This window comes from Pseudonaja textilis, chromosome 1 (assembly GCF_049901715.1).
Source record: "Pseudonaja textilis isolate UNSWEBS1 chromosome 1, rPseTex1.2, whole genome shotgun sequence".
NCBI classification, from domain to species: Eukaryota; Metazoa; Chordata; class Lepidosauria; order Squamata; family Elapidae; genus Pseudonaja; species Pseudonaja textilis.
This window is the reverse complement of record NC_141990.1, coordinates 161,556,214-161,574,762: the sequence shown is the minus strand read 5'-3', so window position 1 is coordinate 161,574,762 and position 18,549 is coordinate 161,556,214. Positions and strand designations below refer to the sequence as shown.

Genomic DNA, 18,549 nt, shown 5'->3' with positions numbered 1-18,549 from the left:
CAGTAACAAAATATAGAGAAACAGGGCCTATTTAGAGATAATGGGTGAAAATCTAATGGAAGGGGGGATTCTGCAAAGGTACATAGGATAGTATTGTTATATTAGAAATAGAAATAATTTCAGAAAATATGAAACAATGTAAGATTAAAACGTTTGATAAGGTAGTTGTCATAACAGTGGAATGCTTGTCAATAAATAAATGTAACAAAATGAATATTTAATGATTTATAAAACATGTGAAGAGAAATAAGGGAAAAATTAAGTATGGAGATTATACGTGTCTTTAGGGAAATGATATTTAATTGAAAAGAAATGTTAAAGATGTTAAGACTTTAATGAATATTAATGATAGAACTGAATTGGAATGGAATGAGGGTTTTAATTACATATATTTATAATCCTTTTCTTAAAGAATATAGTGTGTATTATAAGAATGTACCAAGCAGAATTTGATTGGAAGTTATGTATTATGTATTATATTGAATGTTATAATCTTAAAGGTATACATTGAAGCTTAAATAAGAATTGAATGGATAAAATTAAAAGATATAAAGGTGTCATACTCCAATTAGTAACTACAGGAGAAAATTTGTTTAATGAGAAAAGATAATATGAAATTGAAACAGAACAGACAAAAGTATAAGTATAATTATTTGAATTGAGATGAGATAATTAAAATAAAGTTGAGAAAATTAAAAGGGGAAAAACTATATAGAAAATGCAGAATAGTAATAAGATATGGAATAGAACACAAAAATGAGCATGAAATTGAGTTTGTGTCTGTATAAAGAAGTTCAACCTGGGACCAAGCTATTTTCAAAAAAAATGTTTTACTTGTATTTTGTTTGTGTGAAAACCCAAATAAAACTTTAATTAAAAATATATTTAAAAAATCTGTTTATATTTTGCATTACAGAAATTATAGCTGTTAGGACATGGTATAACAGTCTTCCAATACTGGAAGGTTTGTCACTAGCTCTTGACTGAGTTGTCAGTCAGTGGAAGAGAATTTCATGATTTTTTTGCAGTAGTGCTTGAGACAGAGGCTGAAAGCCATCTATCAGATGCTCAAGTTGACACCTTCTAGCATTAACCAAGACACTTAGAAATCTTGTTGGACAGAGTACGTTCAAAGCTATACAATTTTGTCTGAATGGGTAGGATTTTTTTTTCACTGCACAATGTTGCGTATTTTATGAAAGGGCATTATCAAGAATAGTTTTAAAACCATATTTGCCTTGAGGGGGGAACTGCTCTTTTCTCCATCGCCCGGGGGGTGGGGGTGGGCGGAGTGCTATACCAGAGATAAAGACACAAAACTACCCTCAAGGTGGTTTTCCCGCTCCTCGTGGGGAAATGGCCCGTCATACTATTCCCGAAGGAGGTCATACAACACTGGCGGCTGAATAACCAGTTTATTGTCTTCTGCTTTCCACTGTTGGCGACTCTCCGCGCTGTCCTCTTTCAACTTTGGTCTTTTGGATGAATAATAAAACACGGAAGTTGTGAGCCTTGGTTACATCTTCAGGGAGCCTCAGAGGTAGAACCCACAGGACAAAAAAAACCCCTACGGTTCCGCCAGCCCAACTGAGTTTATTTTAAATACTTCTGCTACGCATGCTGCTTACGCCTTGCGACGGAGCCTGGACCAAGCTCCCCCTCGTAGCAACAGGACGGCCCTCCGCCGTCCAGCAAGTCCTTGGAGGAAGAAGGAAAACGAAAATCATTCCTTCGCTCTTCCTCTGCCCTCCCCGAAACGATCCAATCAGAACTCCCTCCCTTTCCACGTGCCCTTGGTGGCAGCTAACGTTCCTTTCTTCGAAGAAGGGCGAGGGTACTTCCCGTGGGCTCCTTTGCTACAGCTCCTATTTGCCAACCTCCCTTAGCGGAGGCTCTTCACGGGGTGGAATTGGTTGCATTTGATCCTCCCCTTGACGTCTGCAGCGGCATCTTTTTTGGAATGATTTGTTCGTCAAAGATTCCTGTTGCTTAAAATAAAGTCCCTTGGCGTCGACAGGTTCATTCCTCTACTGGAGCCATGGCTTTGGGAACCGTCCCACTACTGAAACGTTGCTTGTGGCTTGGCCTCGGTGAGTGCTGCTTTGTGCCAGTTCAGAATATGGCTATTTAGAGGCGAGAACAGAGGTGGGCAGGCCAGACACGACCGAGGTCATCCACACGTTGAGATAATATAGGCTAAAATCTGAATGGGGAAATTTAGTAGATGTGTGTGTGTTGTGTGTAAGGCACAAACGCACACATATATTCTCTGGGTGCATGATTATTTTGCTGTCCATGTATTGCTGTATTGTTGTCAATCTGCCTTTTGATGATGATAGTTAGGATGGTAACCGGTGATGATGATTAATGGCAATACAAAACAATTTACCAGGATTCCCACAAATAACTTTTGGTTTGAATCATCAGAGAAACTTAATTTTCTAACAATAAGAACTGTCAGTTGCAATGGAATTGTACAGTGCCTTCTGCATTTACAAATACAAATTACTTTTGCGTTTGTATGCTGCTTCTGTTTCATCAACGTATGTTTTGCCAGTCAGTTTATGAGATGCTTTGAGGTCAATGAGAATTTAATTCTACCCTTATTCTACAGATGTGTTGCATTTCACATCTTGTCATCTTTGTTAACCATTTGGAAAACACCATGCAGGACATTCACTATCTTAGCCTCCAAGTTGATAGAATTAAGATCTGTCATATTCTAAATCAGGGTAGGATGGAAATAGATATGATCCAGCTATAAGATTGAATTTCAAAGAAAGAAATGGCAAGATCACGTGAGGTACTAACACCACTCTATAAAGCCACACCTAGAATATTGCATCCAGTTTTGGTCACCACATTATAAAAAAGATGTTGAGGCACCAGAACAGGGGTGTCAAACTGGCAGCCCACAGGCTGGATGCGTCATGTGCATGCCCATCCCAACTCCGCGAAGAGGAAAACCATTGCGATACATCATGTGGCGGCAACATGTTACAGTGAGTTTGACACCTGTGCTCTAGAAAGAGTGCAGAGAAGGGCAACAAACCTAATTAGGGGACTGGAGACTTAAACATATGAAGAACAAGTACAGGAACCGGGCTTGGCTAGTCTAGTGAAGAGAAGGACCAGGGGATACATGATAGCAGTCTTCCAATATCTGAGGGGCTGCCACAGAGAGGAAGGGGTCAAGCTATTTTCCAAGGCACCAGAAAGCCAGACAAGGAATATTGGATGGAAACTGAACAAGGAGACATTCAACCTGGAAATAAGGGTAATTTTTCTGACAGAACAATCAACCAGTGGAACAGCTTGCTTTCAGAAGTTGTGGGAGCTTCACCACTGGAAGTTTTGAAGAAGAGACTATATTGCTATCTCTCAGAAATGGTATAGGGAGTGGGTGGTGGACAAGATGAACTACAAGATCCCTTCCAACTGTTGTTCTATTATTATTAAGATGGGAGGTATGCAAGTTTAATAAATAATGCTCTCTCTCTCCCCATGGTCTCTCTGCTGACAGAAGCAGCTGATTGTGTCCTTTGCTTGTTTTGTGCACTCTCTCTCTTTCCTCTCTCCCCCCCCCCCACCCTTTGTCAACTTCCTATCTCTTCTGATTAGCTAAGTTTAGGGCTACATAAGCAAAATGAGCAAATGGATAACTGACTTGAGCCATAAGGAAGGCTGTTCCTCTTTGCAGGGAATATCCCACTACAGTGGCACAACTCTTCCCAAGTGGTAATGTTAAACTGAAGTTGTAATTTCTTAAATCCTTCACTCCCCCCCCCCTTTTTTTTTTTTGAGGATAAGAACAAGTTTGCTGTCTCCATGGGGTTTGAGGGGTTTTTCTGCCTTCAAATCAGTGCTTGACTCCTGGTGACTGCCTGGACTGCCTGCAGTTTTCCTGGGAAGATTTTGGAAGTGATTTGCCTTTTCCTGCTTCTTAGGGTTTAGAGAGAATTAGAATGACTGGCCCTAGTCACCAGCTGGCTTTTGTGCCTAAGACAGGACTTGAATTCACAATCTCCTGATTGCTACCCTGATGCCTTAAGCCAGAGTTCCCCAAACTTTCTGCCTTTGTGGACCGGCAAGGAGGGGAGGGGAAGGTTCTGCACAAGTAGCCAGCAAGTGTGCATTGGCATGTGCACCTGCCACTCATGCAAATGGAGTGCGCCTGCATGCGTTTGACCCCTGCTTGCACAAGTGTGGATGCGTATGTGTGTGCTCACCTATTTCTGTGGCTTGTTTATAAACACCTCACAGCCCACTAGTGAGGTTGCCCAGAGGTTGAGGACCCACGCCTTAACCAACTACAGTAATCTTCAACTTACTGTATGACAACCATTTAACAATCATTCAGAGTTATAATAGACTTGAAAAAAGTTAGCGGATAAAAAAAATACACATCTCTGTTAAAATGTCAGATTTTTGAGATGTTAAAAAATCAAACCAAGATAAATCACTTCAGAATTTTTTAAATCTTTAATATAACATATCAGTTGTACAATTCAACTGAAAAACAAACTGCCAGGTTAATAGCTGCTCCTTATGAAGCCTTCCTTTGCCCTCAGAAGGAGAAAGTTTTCCTCAAAAAAATTCCTGGAAGGACAGTGCTCAGTGGAGTTATGTCTCAATAGATGCCAAAGTTATTACAGTCTCCCATTTTTCTTTATAGTTTTGTGTATCTAGGACAGATACTATTTTCAAGTGGAAATATTTCATAGTATAAATGCCTTTCTGGAGCTTAGATTTCAGAATATTTTGGAGCCTAAAATGGATCCTATGTTGGCAGGAAAAGTAAGCAAACATTCATAAAATCATAATCTTGTAATCAAGAAAATCAAAATTACCCAAATCAAGAAATAAAATCTCGTGTAAAAAAGATAAAGCCATATATGAAAAACTAAAATAAAGCCATATGTGAGAAATTAAAGTATACTTTGTGATTAAATTGCTTGTAGAATCAGTTTAGCAGCAGCAACATGAAGTAATCATTTTCTGTATGACTTCATCAGAATTCTGGAATTTTGTGGAGAACACTGGCCCACTCTTCTTTACAACATTGCTTCAGTTCATTGAGATTTGTGGGCATTTATGCAGTTCTCTTGAAGTCCCGTCACAGCACAGCATTCAGTCGGATGAGGTCTGGACTTTGATTTTGCAACTCCTTGATTCTTTTCTTTTTTATCCATTCTGTTTTAGATTTGCTAGTGTGCATGGAATCATTGTCCTGTTGCAATGCATGATCCAATATTGTCTAAGTTTTAGCTCTCATTCAGGTGGCCTCACGTGTGTCTCTAGAATACTTTGGTATATAGAGGAGTTGGTATATAGATGGTTGGTATATAGATGGTTGGTATATAGATGGTTGACTCAGTGACTGCAAGGTGCCCAGGTCCTGTGACTGCAAAACAAGCCCAAATAATCACAAATCATCATTTGGGTGCCACAAGGTTCCGTCTTAGGTCCAGTACTCTTCAATATCTTCATTAATGACTTAGATGAGGGAATAGAAGGGGAAGTTACCAAATTTGCAGCTGATACTAAGCTGGCAGGAATAGCTAACACCCAAGAAGATAGGCTTGAGATCCAGATGCATCTTGACAGACTAGAACACTGGGCCATATCTAATAAAATGAAATTCAATATAGAGAAAAGTAAAGTCCTACACTTAGGCAAGAAAAACCAAAAGTACACATATAGACTGGGTGAAACCAGGCTCAATAGCAGTAACTGTGAGAGGGATCTTGAAGTCTTAGTGGACAACCAGCTAAATATGAGCCAGCAGAGTGTGCAGCAGCCTCCAAAAAAACTAATGCAATCCTAAGTTGCATTAACAGAGGGATACAGTCAAGATCAAGGGAAGTACTAATACCACTCTATAAAGCCTTAGAAAGACCACACCTAGAGTACTGCATCCAGTTTTGGTTACCACATTATAAAAAAGATGTTGAGACTCTAGAAAAAGTACAGAGAAGAGCAACCAGGATGATTAGGGCACCGGAGGCTAAAACGTACAACAAACGGTTGCAGGAACTGGGCTTGGCTAGTCTAGTAAAGAGAAGGACCAGGGGAGACATGATAGCAGTCTTCCAATATTTGAGAGACTGCCATAGGGAGGAAGGGGTCAAACTATTTTCTAAAGCTCCTGTAGGCCAGACAAGGAATAATGGATGGAAACTGAACAAGGAGAAATTTAACCTGGAAAAAAGGAGAAACTTTCTGACAGTGAGAACAATCAACCAATGGAACAGCTTGCCCTTGGAAGTTGTGGGAGCACCATCAGTTGAGGCTTTCAAGAAGAGATTGGACTGCCATTTGTCAGAAATGGTGTCAGAAATGGCCTTATAAGCCTACCCAGATGATGGGTATTAACAATTGATTTTCAAAGATCCTTGCTGATGTCTTTCCTCTTTGATATTGTGTTAAAACACACCTCAGTGCTAGGGACAATTAAATTCCTAAAATGTTGGCTTTTATAAAAGTAACCACATTTGCTGAGGATCAATTCATCAAAGGCAACTGATTAGGATGATCTGGCTGCTGCTTAGCTTCTTCATACCTATGGAAGTACTAAGGGTGTACTTAGCTTTTCATACATGGTGTCAATGTCAAACCAAACCTGGCAGAGACCATTTTTATGGTTCTTAGTTGCCACACAGTATGGGAGTGGAGAAGGAGGCTGGAATGCACTGCCAGACACAACACCACTCTATCTCGTGGGAATCAAGGACATCTCCACAGGTGTCAGATGAGTACACAGTGGAGTGCTTAGGGAGTCCACCAATGAACCTAATTGGACAATGTGACCTGTGACACTTGGGGGGGGGGGGGTCATTTACTATTTTAACTATACTGAAACTGCAGAAAATATTCAGAGTTGGTTTTACATTTAATCATGCCGATATGATGCACCCAATAAAGAAGTTCTTTGAGAGATATCTGAGTCTTGGAGTTCTGATTTGCTTGGGGTCATTAGTTGGAATCTTGACAATCAACTCTCTTAAATTTTGCTCTGGAAAGAAAAGAGCAACCCTCTAGGGTTCTGAGCCTTGGCCAACCACCCGCCAAATTGGGAGAAGCACCATGGGCCGGTCCTTTTTTGTTTCCAAGGCGGCCCCATGGGCCAGATCTAAGCACACCGCAGGGGCCTTGAGCTTGACACTCCTGCAATACTCCATTGGTACGTTCACAGGCATCATTAGTCTGAGGATGATGTGAAGGCTAAGTCCTTGGATGGTCTCTAGTAATTTCAAAGACTTTCCAGAATTGGAAGGTAAATTGTACCCCTCAATCAGAAATAATCCTCTCAGGAATCCCAGGTAGATGATAAAAGTGTTGTACAAACAGTTTTGCCAGGGTTCGTGTAAGGGGGAATCTTTGGGCATGCCACAGAATGCCCTTGTGTTGAAGAGAGATCAGTGGTAACCCAAACTAGTGTTACCAGAGCTCTCAGGCAATTCAAAAATAAAATCCATAGAAATTTATTTCCAGAGTGCTGAGGGTTTAGCAACTTGCTGCAATTGTCCCTGTGATTTGTCCACAATCCCCTTTATGGGTGCACAATAGGGCAACTGCCTACGTATCCTTCCACATCTTTTTTTATTCTCGGCTACCAAAGTTGATGTCTAGTCAGGTGTAGGGCTTTACCGAAACCAAAATGCCCTACAGTTTTAGAATTCTGATTTCTCTACAAACTAAGAGCCTGTGGCTGGCTGGCACGTAGAGTTTACTGCCAACCCATGCAAGCCCATCACTCAGACACATATCTCACTTGTGTTTTAAAAACCATTTATCTTGGAGCAGTGCTGTTTTTATTCCTGGGGTCATGTCCTCAGCTGGATTGTGCTTGATGCTAGTCTCTGGTGGTAACTGGTGCCGCCATTTGATTGGAGGGAATGATGGTGTCTTCTACTTCCTATGATACTGGAACATTCTGGACAAGGCATCTGATAAGAATTTTTTTCCTCCAGGCAAATACTTAAACCAATTAAAGTATTGAGCCCACCTCACTAGTTTAGGGGATAGCTTTGGGGTTTTTTTTTTCCCAGTGCTTCTAGGTTTTTATGATCAGCCTAAACCTCAAAAGGTTTCTTGCCTCCTTCTAAGAAGTGCCACCATATGATTAGCATCCATCTTGCCTCATAAGCCTCTTTATCCCAAACTATCCATGTGCGCTCCACTTTGGACAGTGTTTCGGAAGTGTAAGTATATGGTTGCAAGTGCCCTCATGGATCCTTCTGGAAAAGGACCACCCCAATTGCTATGTTGCTTGCATCTGCTCGTATAATGAAAGGCTTCTTGGGGCCTGGGTGTTTAAATATTGGTTCAGCGGCAAATAGTCTTTTGAGTTTCTCAAAAGCTGCCTGGCATTCCATGGACTATTTGAGGGGGTTCTGAGCTTAGGCTTACCCTCCCCTTTGGCTTTTAGTAAGCTAGTTAATGGCAGAGCAATTTGTGTGAATGCAGGAATGAATTGTCTATAAAAGAAAGCCCAGGAAACTCAGTAACTTCTTCCAAGTGCACAGCGCCTCCCATTCCAGTATCACCCGCATCTTTAATTTTTCTAAGTTATCCACCTACTCATGTTCATTGGCTGACTAGTTCAAAAGTCCTAAAGGAATGAAAGATTTTAAGATAAATCATTCAATGTGGGGTCATTTCTTGCCAACTCTGATAGAGATTAGATATCATGTTCATAAGAACCTAAATGTGGTTTTCTGGATCAGTCCTATCTAATCCAGCAGTCTATTCTCACAGCTAACCATCTCTACAAAGAAGCCCACCAGTTTTCCAGCAGATGGCTTTCAGAGGCAGTCCCACTGTTATCAAAACTAATGATATTTTGATATATTTTTACCTTATCTTGTTTTGTGGGTCCAGATAGTTGTTAATACTGTAGCTTGAATGCTCTGAACAAAGTATCTTCAAAAATTCATATTTTGCATGTATACAACATGAAAACTTCCTTGTTACCCATCTGCAATATAGAAATGGAGTAAGTATGACCGGGGTACATGATCTAAGTTTTCCAGGCTAAGAGGCACCAATAACAGGTAAAATATATGGTACTTCTTTCTTTCCTAAAGAATAACTGCCATATAGAGGCAATGCTGGTAGTCCTTGATTTATAATAGTTTGCATAGCAACTGTGAAGTTATGTTAGACCTTTACAGAGGTACTTAAGACTTGGTTCTGATGGCCACCCCCCACCCCCAATAGTCATATGACTGCATTTTGGGCACTTAGTAGCTAGCCTGCCTTTATAGCTGTTTGCAAAATTCCACAGTTACATTACCGCATTTTATGATGATTTTGCTGAAAAGCAGCATTTACTTCCAGTTTTCAGCAAAACCAGCCCCTACGAACACTTAAACATTCACTTAATGTGGCATTTGCTTAACTACCATCTCAAAAAAAGGTAATAAAATCGGTTCTATCCTGAGGATGACCCATTTTATGAGTCATGACTTAGGACTGTAATGGGTATCATGATCGTAAGTCAAGCACTATATGTAGGCAGTCTGATATTTAGAGAGGCTGGTTGGAACATAAAGAATAGACCAAAAGAGAAAAATTTTTAAAAAATGGAAAAAGCAAAGGTGGCATCAGCAATTGAGTTGAAATTTTGCTCCGTCAAAGCAGGATTCAATGAGATATTATCTACTATTGAAAACACACTGTTTCTAAGGACATAAATGAGTAAACATTAGAGATTCAGTTGACAGGCAATTCACACCAAGTCAGATCCAGCTCTTGGTATCAGACATCTGGAGAATAAATCACAGAATGATGTCCGTTTAGTGATACATAACTACAGCCAAGATTCAAGCACAGTCTTTTAAAAAATGAACATTGGTTGTCACCTGCAGGGCTGGCCCCATCTACGTAGATTTTTGCATAGAGTATTATGGTGGGGGTCAGGCTGACAGATATCTCTTAGTTTTTTCCTACAATCTCGTGGCCATCTGGAATTTTACCATACAGATTTGATTGCATTTGATTGCTCTGCTTCTGAGAGAATGCTCTGAGTTACCATTGTTGCTATTCCTATCTAGAAATATTTTAAGCAGAAGAAAAATTTACCTTGATACAGTATTTTTACTGATGAGGAATTATTTTGATTTTGTTGCTAAAACATATGAACAATAAGTTTCCTGCTTTGTACATATTTATTCCTTTCTTTTATGTGTACTAAACTATATGCAGCTAGTGCTCAACCTACCACAATTGAGCCCAAAATTTATGTTGCTAAGGGAGACATTTGTTAAGTGAGTTTTGCCCCATTTTAGGACTGTTCTTGCTGCAGCTGTTAAGTGAATTATTGTACTTATTAAAGTTAGTAACCTGATTGTTAAGTGAATCTGGCTTCTCCATTGACTTTGCTTGTCAAAAGGCCAAAAACAGATAAAATGAACCTGGGACACTGATTGTCCTAAGTATGAAGCCATTGCCAAGTATCTGAATTTTGATTACATAACTATGAAGATGCTACAACGGTCATAAGTGTGAAAAATGGTCAGCACTTTTTTCAGTGCTGTTGTAACTTTGAATGGTCACTAAATGAACTATTATAAGTTGAGTATTAAACCTGTATTAAACCTGTATTAAACCTGAATTTGGTAGGAATTCACTTCTTTAGTTAGATACTGCTATTATTTTGTTAAAGACCCCCCTCCAAAGACCCCCCCCCCTCTACTTTTTTATTCTACTGAATATGGAAGAAAGTTTATTTTTTATTAAAAGCTGGAAGACTGGAGAAGAGCAAACCCATTTCCAATATAGTATTCAAAAAGGGAAAAGGAAGGAACTAGGCAGCTGTACTCCTATTGGTATCTGTATTTGAGTTTATTTCATTAAGTATATTTACATTTTATACTTTACAACATATTGTATCCGAGCAATAATTTAAAAAAATGCTGTTGTTATTAAGATCCACCCTGTGTTGTCAGGAACAAGTCATTTCAATATAACTCATATATTTTTATGGCAGTTTATTGAAGTAGGGGACAGTGCACAACATTTCCTTGTTCTATTAAAGAACAGTTAATATTCTATTAACTAGCCCTCTAGTCCATATTCATCCAACTTGTTTATAAAATATAATGAACTATTTTGTTATATACAATACTTTATTGAAATAAGGGATACTATACAACATTTTCTTATTCTATTACTGTATATAACAAAATATTTCATGATATTTTGGAAACAAGTTGGATGAATGTGGGCTAGAGAGCTAGTGAGTTAGTACTGTGTTGTGGCTATATACAACTGATTAGACAAATGCATCTAAAGGGTGCTTTTTGATTTTTTTTATGTCAATGACTAATCTTTTCAACCCAGAAGTGCCTTAAAAGAGTGCTTCTGAAATGAATGGGAACCTGGGAGAAATTAGTAAGTAGAATCCTATCTCCATCACTGCCCTTGCAAATGCCATGGTGGTATAAATAATTGTAAAATTAAAAAAAATAATAATCAAAAGGCTGGAAAGTAATGATTTATTACATTTGCAGATGTCATCAAGCTAGGAGAATTGGATAACATCAATCATGATTCAAAATGATGCTGAGAGGCTTGAACATTGTCCCACTCTTAATAGGATAATGTTTAGTGAGTAGTGTGAGTGCCCCTGCACTGTTGGTGGCTGCCCCTGTACTGTTTAAGGAAAAGAAGAATGGGTCCCTTCGTCTATGCATGAAATATTGGGGGCTTAATGCTATCTACTTGGCGAATTTTACCCCTTCCCTTGATGAAGAATATGCTAACGCATTTAGCCAAGGGGAGCCTTTTTACCAAATTGGATTTGTGGGAGGCATATTACCAGGTTAGGATCAAGAAAGGTGATGAGTGGAAGACGACTTAGGGTTTTTCCAATTCTGAGCCCTCCCCTTCAGACCACAGAGTCTTCCAGCTGTATTTATGTAGCTGATAAATGAAATGCTGCATGAAAACCTTTACAAGGAAGTTTTGGTCTGTTTGGGTGATATTTTAATCATGACCTGTGAAATTGGTCAGAATTGTGCTAAAAAAACTCAGTTATATGCCAAACTATCCAAATGCAAATTCCACCAGAATAAAATTGACTATCTGAGTTAAGACTTCAGCAAGTCTTAGCAAAAAGCCTTTGCCAGTAAGAAACGGAGCCCAGGAGAAATGTACCAGCCCCTCCCAGGTTCTGTTCTTGCCAGAAAAGGTTTTTTGCAAAGATGACCAGAGCCTATAAGGATGCAAACTCCCTGTAGGCTTTGGCAAGGAAACGGCAAGTGGAGGTAAGGCCTGAAGCATATAAGCTTTCCCTTCATTTGCAAAGCCTTTGTCATAGTTCTCGTCCTAGGCCTCAATTCGCAAAGAACAGAGGCCTAAAATAGGGCAAGATCCAGGGGTGGGCTTCAAATAATTTAACAACCGGTTCTCTGTCCAATTGCTGGATGGGTGTGGCCATTTTGGACATGGCCTAGTTGGCCTCCTGCACCACCCTGGGAGCAAAAACAGGCCTCGGGGGGGCTCACTACATCCCCCCTGTGCCCCATTTTTGACCTAGTAGGCCTCCCTGCACCACCACCCTGGGAACAAAAATGGGCCCCAGAGGGCCAGTTTTCACCCTTCCCAGGCTCTGGAGGCTTTCCTTGAACCTCTGGGAGGCCCATTTTTCACCCTCCCCGGGCTACAGAGGCTTTCCTTGAGCCTCTGGGATGTCCATTTTCACCTCCCTGGACTCCAGAGGTTCTCTTGAGGTCCGATTCCTGCCTTTTGGAGCCTCCGGGAGGCCCGTTTTTTGCACTTCTGAGACTCCGGAGGCTTTCCTCGAGCCTCCAGGAGGTCTGTTTTTGCCCTCCCTAAGCCTTCACACAGACCCTGCACTTACCTGTGATCCAAAACAGGCCATGTGGGGACTCCTGGGAGGGGCGGGGGGGAAGCCAGTTGTCGGAACTACCAGTTCGCCGAACCAGAGCTAAAAAAATTACCATCCGGTTTGGCTGAACTGGCACAAACTGGCTGAAGCTCACCACTGGTGAGATCATTAGCATGAGATCTCATGCTACTGGTCTTGCATGATCTCACAGTACTTTAGGCCTCTGCTCTCTGTGAATGCACCAAAGGCCTGAAGCAATGAAGTTGCTACATTATAACTTACATTTAGTAAAACTGTTTGATGGCACTAGAAGTTTACCTGTAATGTTTCATTTCTCTGAAGTGATTATTTACTCAAGAATAAACAACAATGTTTAGATGACAGAAAGAGATCTATTTGGGATTATTCTTCCACTAGTAATTTTTATACTGACATGAAAAAAGCAATTTTATTCCTACCTTGTTTTAAAAATCTTTTTCACTTTCCTGTTTCTATTTTAGCCCATCATTTTATTGTGGCCTCTGCATGCCATGAATCTTATGGAGAATTAATTGAGGACTTTTGTCTCAGCAAATTTAAATTTGACATGGAAACTCTCAGGAAGACACTGTGGTGTGATTGGGATAAGACTTTGGAGTAAGTATCAAATAATCAAAAGTATTTTTATACTTATTTCTTTTATATTTTACTTTTTCTTTTATCTTGGGTATAAAATAAAAATTGGATCATAACAGAATGACCAAGTTAAAAGGGACTTTCGAGATCATTTAATCCAACCCCTTGCTCAGTATCAGAATCCACTAGATTACATCTGAGAGATGACTATACAAATCTTAGTGAAGGGGAACTCACTTCTTAATGTGGCAGTGTGATGTCTCCTATGGATGATGGCTCATCCACATCTTCCTCAGAGGCTTCAAGGGAGAATGAGAGCATTCCTGGCATGTCTGGTATTGCTGACTTTGAACTGCTGGCAGAACATGCCTCGACTGGGGAGAGTTCGTAGACCAATGAGGAAGAGGGGGAGGAGCTACCAGCCTTGGTGGATGCTAGAGTACACAGGCAGAGAGGCGAAGGAGGAAAGGCCCTGCTCCTCTTAATGGGCTGCAGTGGGAGGGGCTATTTAGCACAGCAGGCAGAGGGAGGCGTTGCTGGAAGCAATGTATGTGGGTCATGGCCAGATGGTTGTTAGTGTTTCTGGAACTCTGCAGCTCCTGGATTTAATTCAGTTGCGGAGAGTGTTTGTGTTTGCGTTTGGAGCAGCCAGTTATCTGTCGGGTGGACTAATTGGCTGTTGCCTGGAAGGTTAGTCTGGGGCTGGTTCGTGGCTGGCTTCGCTGAAAGCGCCCCCATGAACTCTTGGCTTAGACAATTCCTGTAACTTCTCCTTGCAAGTCCTGAAACCGGACCACCGGTCTTGTTGACAAACCTCAGTGGAGGCCCTGGACTTCGGAGGGGATTTGGAGTGTTTACTTTTGGAACCTACCCAAGCAAAACCTTTATTTCCAAGACTGTTTTAGGTTTGGCTGTAAGTTTGTTTTGCTTTTGTTTATCTACTTGGTCGCATGTCAATGACTGTGCTAAGCTGGCGGCTGGGGGTTAATTGAAAAGCTGAAATAGAACAGACTGCATAAAGCTCTCTACACCAACCCTGATGTGTGGGTTAGTGGGGCTGGCTTAGGCAGTCAGGAATTTCCTCCAGATATCTAGCCTAAATATGCTTTCTTGTAATTTTTATCCACTGGTTTTTGACCTGCCTTCTTCTTGGCAATAAGAAATATGCCTACTCCCTTTTCTGTGTCACAACCAGAAGAAGACGACACCTATCAAATACAGATACAGATTAACAAAGTTGGAAGGGACCTTGTAGGTCATCATGGCCCAAGCAGATCATACATCATTTTTGACAGATGGCAGTCCAGTCTCTTGTTGAAAGCTTCCAGTAATGAAGCTCCCACAACTTCTGAAGGCAAGCTGTTCCAGTGGTTGATTGCTCTAACTGTCAGAAAACAGGTCGTATTTTTGGGGAAACAAGCACGCACACACACACACATACATATATTGCCTTTATTATTTTTACAAATAACTCAAATATACCAGACACCTTCATCCACCTATTTTCCCTACAACATCAACCTTTTGAGGTGAGTTGGGCTGAAGAGAAACAATACATTTGATATGGACACATGCACTGGTAATTCCTGATTGTTTAGATACTATTATAATCGGGAATGAGGTTCTTGGAAGAAAGTTAAGGGTAAAGGATACTCATGTGCTTAATCTGTATTCCAGGAAGGATATTTATGTACGAGAATCTAAAAGTTTACTTAATAAAAATCAAAACTTTTCTATAAAATATTTTTGTATAAAAAATATAAAAAGAGAAGCAAGATCAGATGATTTCCTGATTCTGTTACTAAATACATTTAAAAATAATTTCATTTAGGACCATATCTATATCCTGCCTTTCTCTAAGATGGCAACATATATGAGGTTAAGAAGAATCACAAATCCTTTTTCTGACTGCAGAATGAAGAAAATGTAAAAAGACTGGGCCACAATTTGGCTGATGAGGAAAAATGTGAAAGTAGATTATGTAGCAGAAAGAGACAACAACCAAAATCAATTGTTGTTGTAGATATTCTACACTACTCCAATTCAGATTCATTTTTCATGCCCTTTTCAGCACTGAGCAAAGGAAGGAAAAAAGACATGGCCGAATAGCTTGAAGAGAACTCCCAACTATCCTCCAAATCAGAAAGGTGTGAGAAAATGCCCCATGGTTTATATCCTAGAGCATTCATTTCTTGAAGTCTGGTTTGCTGTTTACTGCTACCGTGTTTCCCTGAAAATAAAACCCAGATAAATAAAGCACCGGACGATAGGATCTATGTAGCTCTGGAGAATAAGGGATGCAAAGCCCAGGGCTTCTGTTGGAAAATGGAGAGTGGAGGAGGGGGAAAGTGTGCAGCCCCCCCCCCCCAAGCCCACCTGCTCTTTCTCCGGCCAGCCCGAGCGCAGCCACTCCTGTTGCAGCCTCAGGGCTCCCCGCCCACCTCGCCCTCTCCCTGAACAGGGGGCTGCCACTCTTGCTGATCATGGCGGAGTGTGAGGATCATGGGGCAGCGGCTGGAGAAGAGGGCCAGCCACCCAGGCAGAGGGCTGGCATGGTGGGGGTGATGAGGAGGCGGCAGCCATGAGGGCAAGGAGGAGGAGGTGGCAGTGGAGGAAACGGCTGAGGGACGAGTGATGGACAAGGCAATGCTGGCCTGTTGCCTCCTGTACACATGTGAGCATGCCAGGGTGGCATGAGCTGGGCCGAAGCAACACGGGCCGTCCCCTTACAATTTCCAAGATAGCTGCACAGGCTGGATCTGACCACATTGGGGTTGGATGCTGTTTGCGGGCCTCAAGTTTGACATTCCTGCTCTAGAATATATTGTCCTTCAATCAAATTATATTTTGGATTCAGATGTTACCAGAAATCCTTTCCTCCACCAAAAATAATAATAATAATAACCCTTAAATCAAAAGCTGGAAAGGAATGCCCTCCAATCCTTTTCTTTCCTGAAGAATTTTTTACATGCTTTACTAAATTTGATTCAATTTCTTATATGTGCATAAGTGTATGTAAATTATGATTTTTCTGATTTACAGATACTATAGCTAAGGATTAAGTGTTTATTTGTTGTTCAGATATTGTGGTTAACAGTTGGCAGAAGGAGCAGGAGAGAGAAATGTTTCTGCTATGGTCATGATTTAATCCATTTCCATTTTCAGAAATAACCCTTAAAATTTACATTTAGGATCCCAATTCTTAGTCCTAGATCCCATTCTAAAACATTTAGCCTTAATTCTAAAACATTCTACTTAGTTCAGTAAGCACCTTTACAGCTATATTTTGCAATTGTGGTTTTTGAGAGATCCTAAGGATAAAGTAGAATTATTTAGTTAACATTTAGGACTTAATGGAAATACTCAGTACTATATTTTAATTCATCTCCCCAGTAGAAATGATCCCCAAAGAGAAAAAGAGGGAGAGAGAAGGCAAGGACGAAAAGCTTACTCTATTGAGCTGCCATCTCCTCTGCCCCAGAGTCACTGTCCACTGGTTTTCTGGTGGGAAATGTATTGTTTGTACTGCTTGTAAGGCACTTTGTGAGAATTGTTCCCTATTCTTCACTTTAGAGAAATACCTATGATATTTTGACCCTAAAACAATAACTGCTGGTAATTTAGGCTTTGCTTCTCTGTAATATGTGTAATGCCCCTTAATCATTGTGTGACATTTTTTTAACAAGTCTCCTTGTCTCTTTTGCAGCTGTTACAGGGAGCTTACCAATTGCACCATCTTGATAGCTGAGAAACTGAATTGCTACTGGCCAAACCAACTGGTGGATCAGTTCTTCATAACAATTCATAGGCACTACTTCAAAACCTGCCCTGTTTCAGGAAGGGCCCTAGGAGACCCTCCTAACATCATTTTATGTCCATTTGTTCTTGTGCCAATTTTTATCACCCTACTCATTATAGCATTGGTAGTATGGCAAAGCAAATACAGTGAAGGCATTATTTAAACTACTTCTATACCAAAGGTCCAAGACAACATTGGTGAAGATGAACCCCAAGGTTTCCAACCCCAAGCTGCACTGAAGTCTGTTTTGCTGTTGCTTTGGTAGAGTTCTGGAGTATTTTTAGAGACTGTGTATAATAGAAAACTTTCTGCTATCTAGAGAAAAAAAAACTGTATGCATTTTCTTGAGTTAACAAATATTTTGCTTAAGTCAAGAGAATGCATTGAGAAATTGTTCTCGCTGTCTGAACTGATATTAATAATATTACAGACATGTTTGCAGTATTGCTGCTTCAATCTTCAAATTTAAGCTTCTCTTTCCTGGTTCCTTCAATACATTTTTATTATCCTTGGTAATTACACACTTCTCTTTGACTTATGCATTATTTTTTTAGATAAAGTAATTTTGAAAAAAATGTTTGTGATGCATCAACACCTGTGTACCATAGGAATGATGTCAATGATGAGATAAGAAACCATTTCAATTTATTTGGTTGGTTAAAATAATTGAAAACCAATATATATTGTTCATTGCATTAAGTTTCTTGGCTGAAAAATTAACTTAGGAACAATATTTTTAGTAAATCCTAATTCATTCAAATATTATTGTTTCTTGGGCATGTTACTGTTTTATCATACATTTTGAATGAGCAAATGTTCACTATAAATATTTTTATATGGACATTAATTAGTGCAGACATTTATATACAGGACAAATCTTCCTCAGATTATTGACAAAATATTCAAGTTAGCAATATATCATTCTGAAGAAATGCTTTCTGAGAAAAATTATAATAAATAAAATAAATAGTATAAATATTAAAAGAAAAAAATCTAGATTTCTAATAAAAGCTATGACACTAAGAAATTTAATAGTAAAGTAGTAAATTTATTAATAAAGAAATGCTTGGATTTGCTATACAACATTGGTGGCAAAAGCTAATTTCTGGTTACTGTCAGTAAAATTTTCTACTCTTAGGACAAGAACATCTACATATTGGTTCACAGCTGTTGTCTGTTCCATGTGTGCATGTGAGAGACTATGAGCTAGAGACTGAAAATATACTATAAGCTACAAATAAATAATGTTTGAACTATTAAACCCAATGAAAACATGTAA

General features: G+C 39.9%; 1 protein-coding gene across 2 annotated transcripts; it reads left to right on the top strand.

Annotated features, from left to right (window-relative positions):
* The first annotated feature begins 1,812 nt into the window (after nucleotides 1-1,812).
* RAMP1 (receptor activity modifying protein 1) lies at nucleotides 1,813-18,549 on the top strand. 2 transcript variants are annotated; one of them, XM_026707822.2, is made up of 3 exons: nucleotides 1,813-2,090; nucleotides 13,357-13,492; nucleotides 17,178-18,549. In XM_026707822.2, the coding sequence occupies exons 1-3, from the start codon at nucleotides 2,039-2,041 to the stop codon at nucleotides 17,431-17,433; spliced, it is 444 nt and encodes a 147-aa protein (XP_026563607.1). In that variant the 5' UTR covers nucleotides 1,813-2,038; the 3' UTR covers nucleotides 17,434-18,549. The 2 variants fall into 2 exon arrangements, with proteins under 2 accessions (XP_026563607.1, XP_087775706.1); XM_087919580.1 differs by lacking the exon at nucleotides 1,813-2,090 and adding an exon at nucleotides 2,895-3,002.

Excerpts from the sequence above, each read along its gene's own strand:
- RAMP1 (XM_087919580.1), top strand. The coding sequence starts at position 2,924 with ATGCGTCATGTGCATGCCCATCCCAACTCCGCGAAGAGGAAAACCATT. Across the intron at positions 3,003-13,356 it reads TGTGGCGGCAACATGTTACA|CCCATCATTTTATTGTGGCC; the intron begins GTGAGTTTGACA and ends TTTCTATTTTAG. Across the intron at positions 13,493-17,177 it reads GATTGGGATAAGACTTTGGA|CTGTTACAGGGAGCTTACCA; the intron begins GTAAGTATCAAA and ends TCTCTTTTGCAG.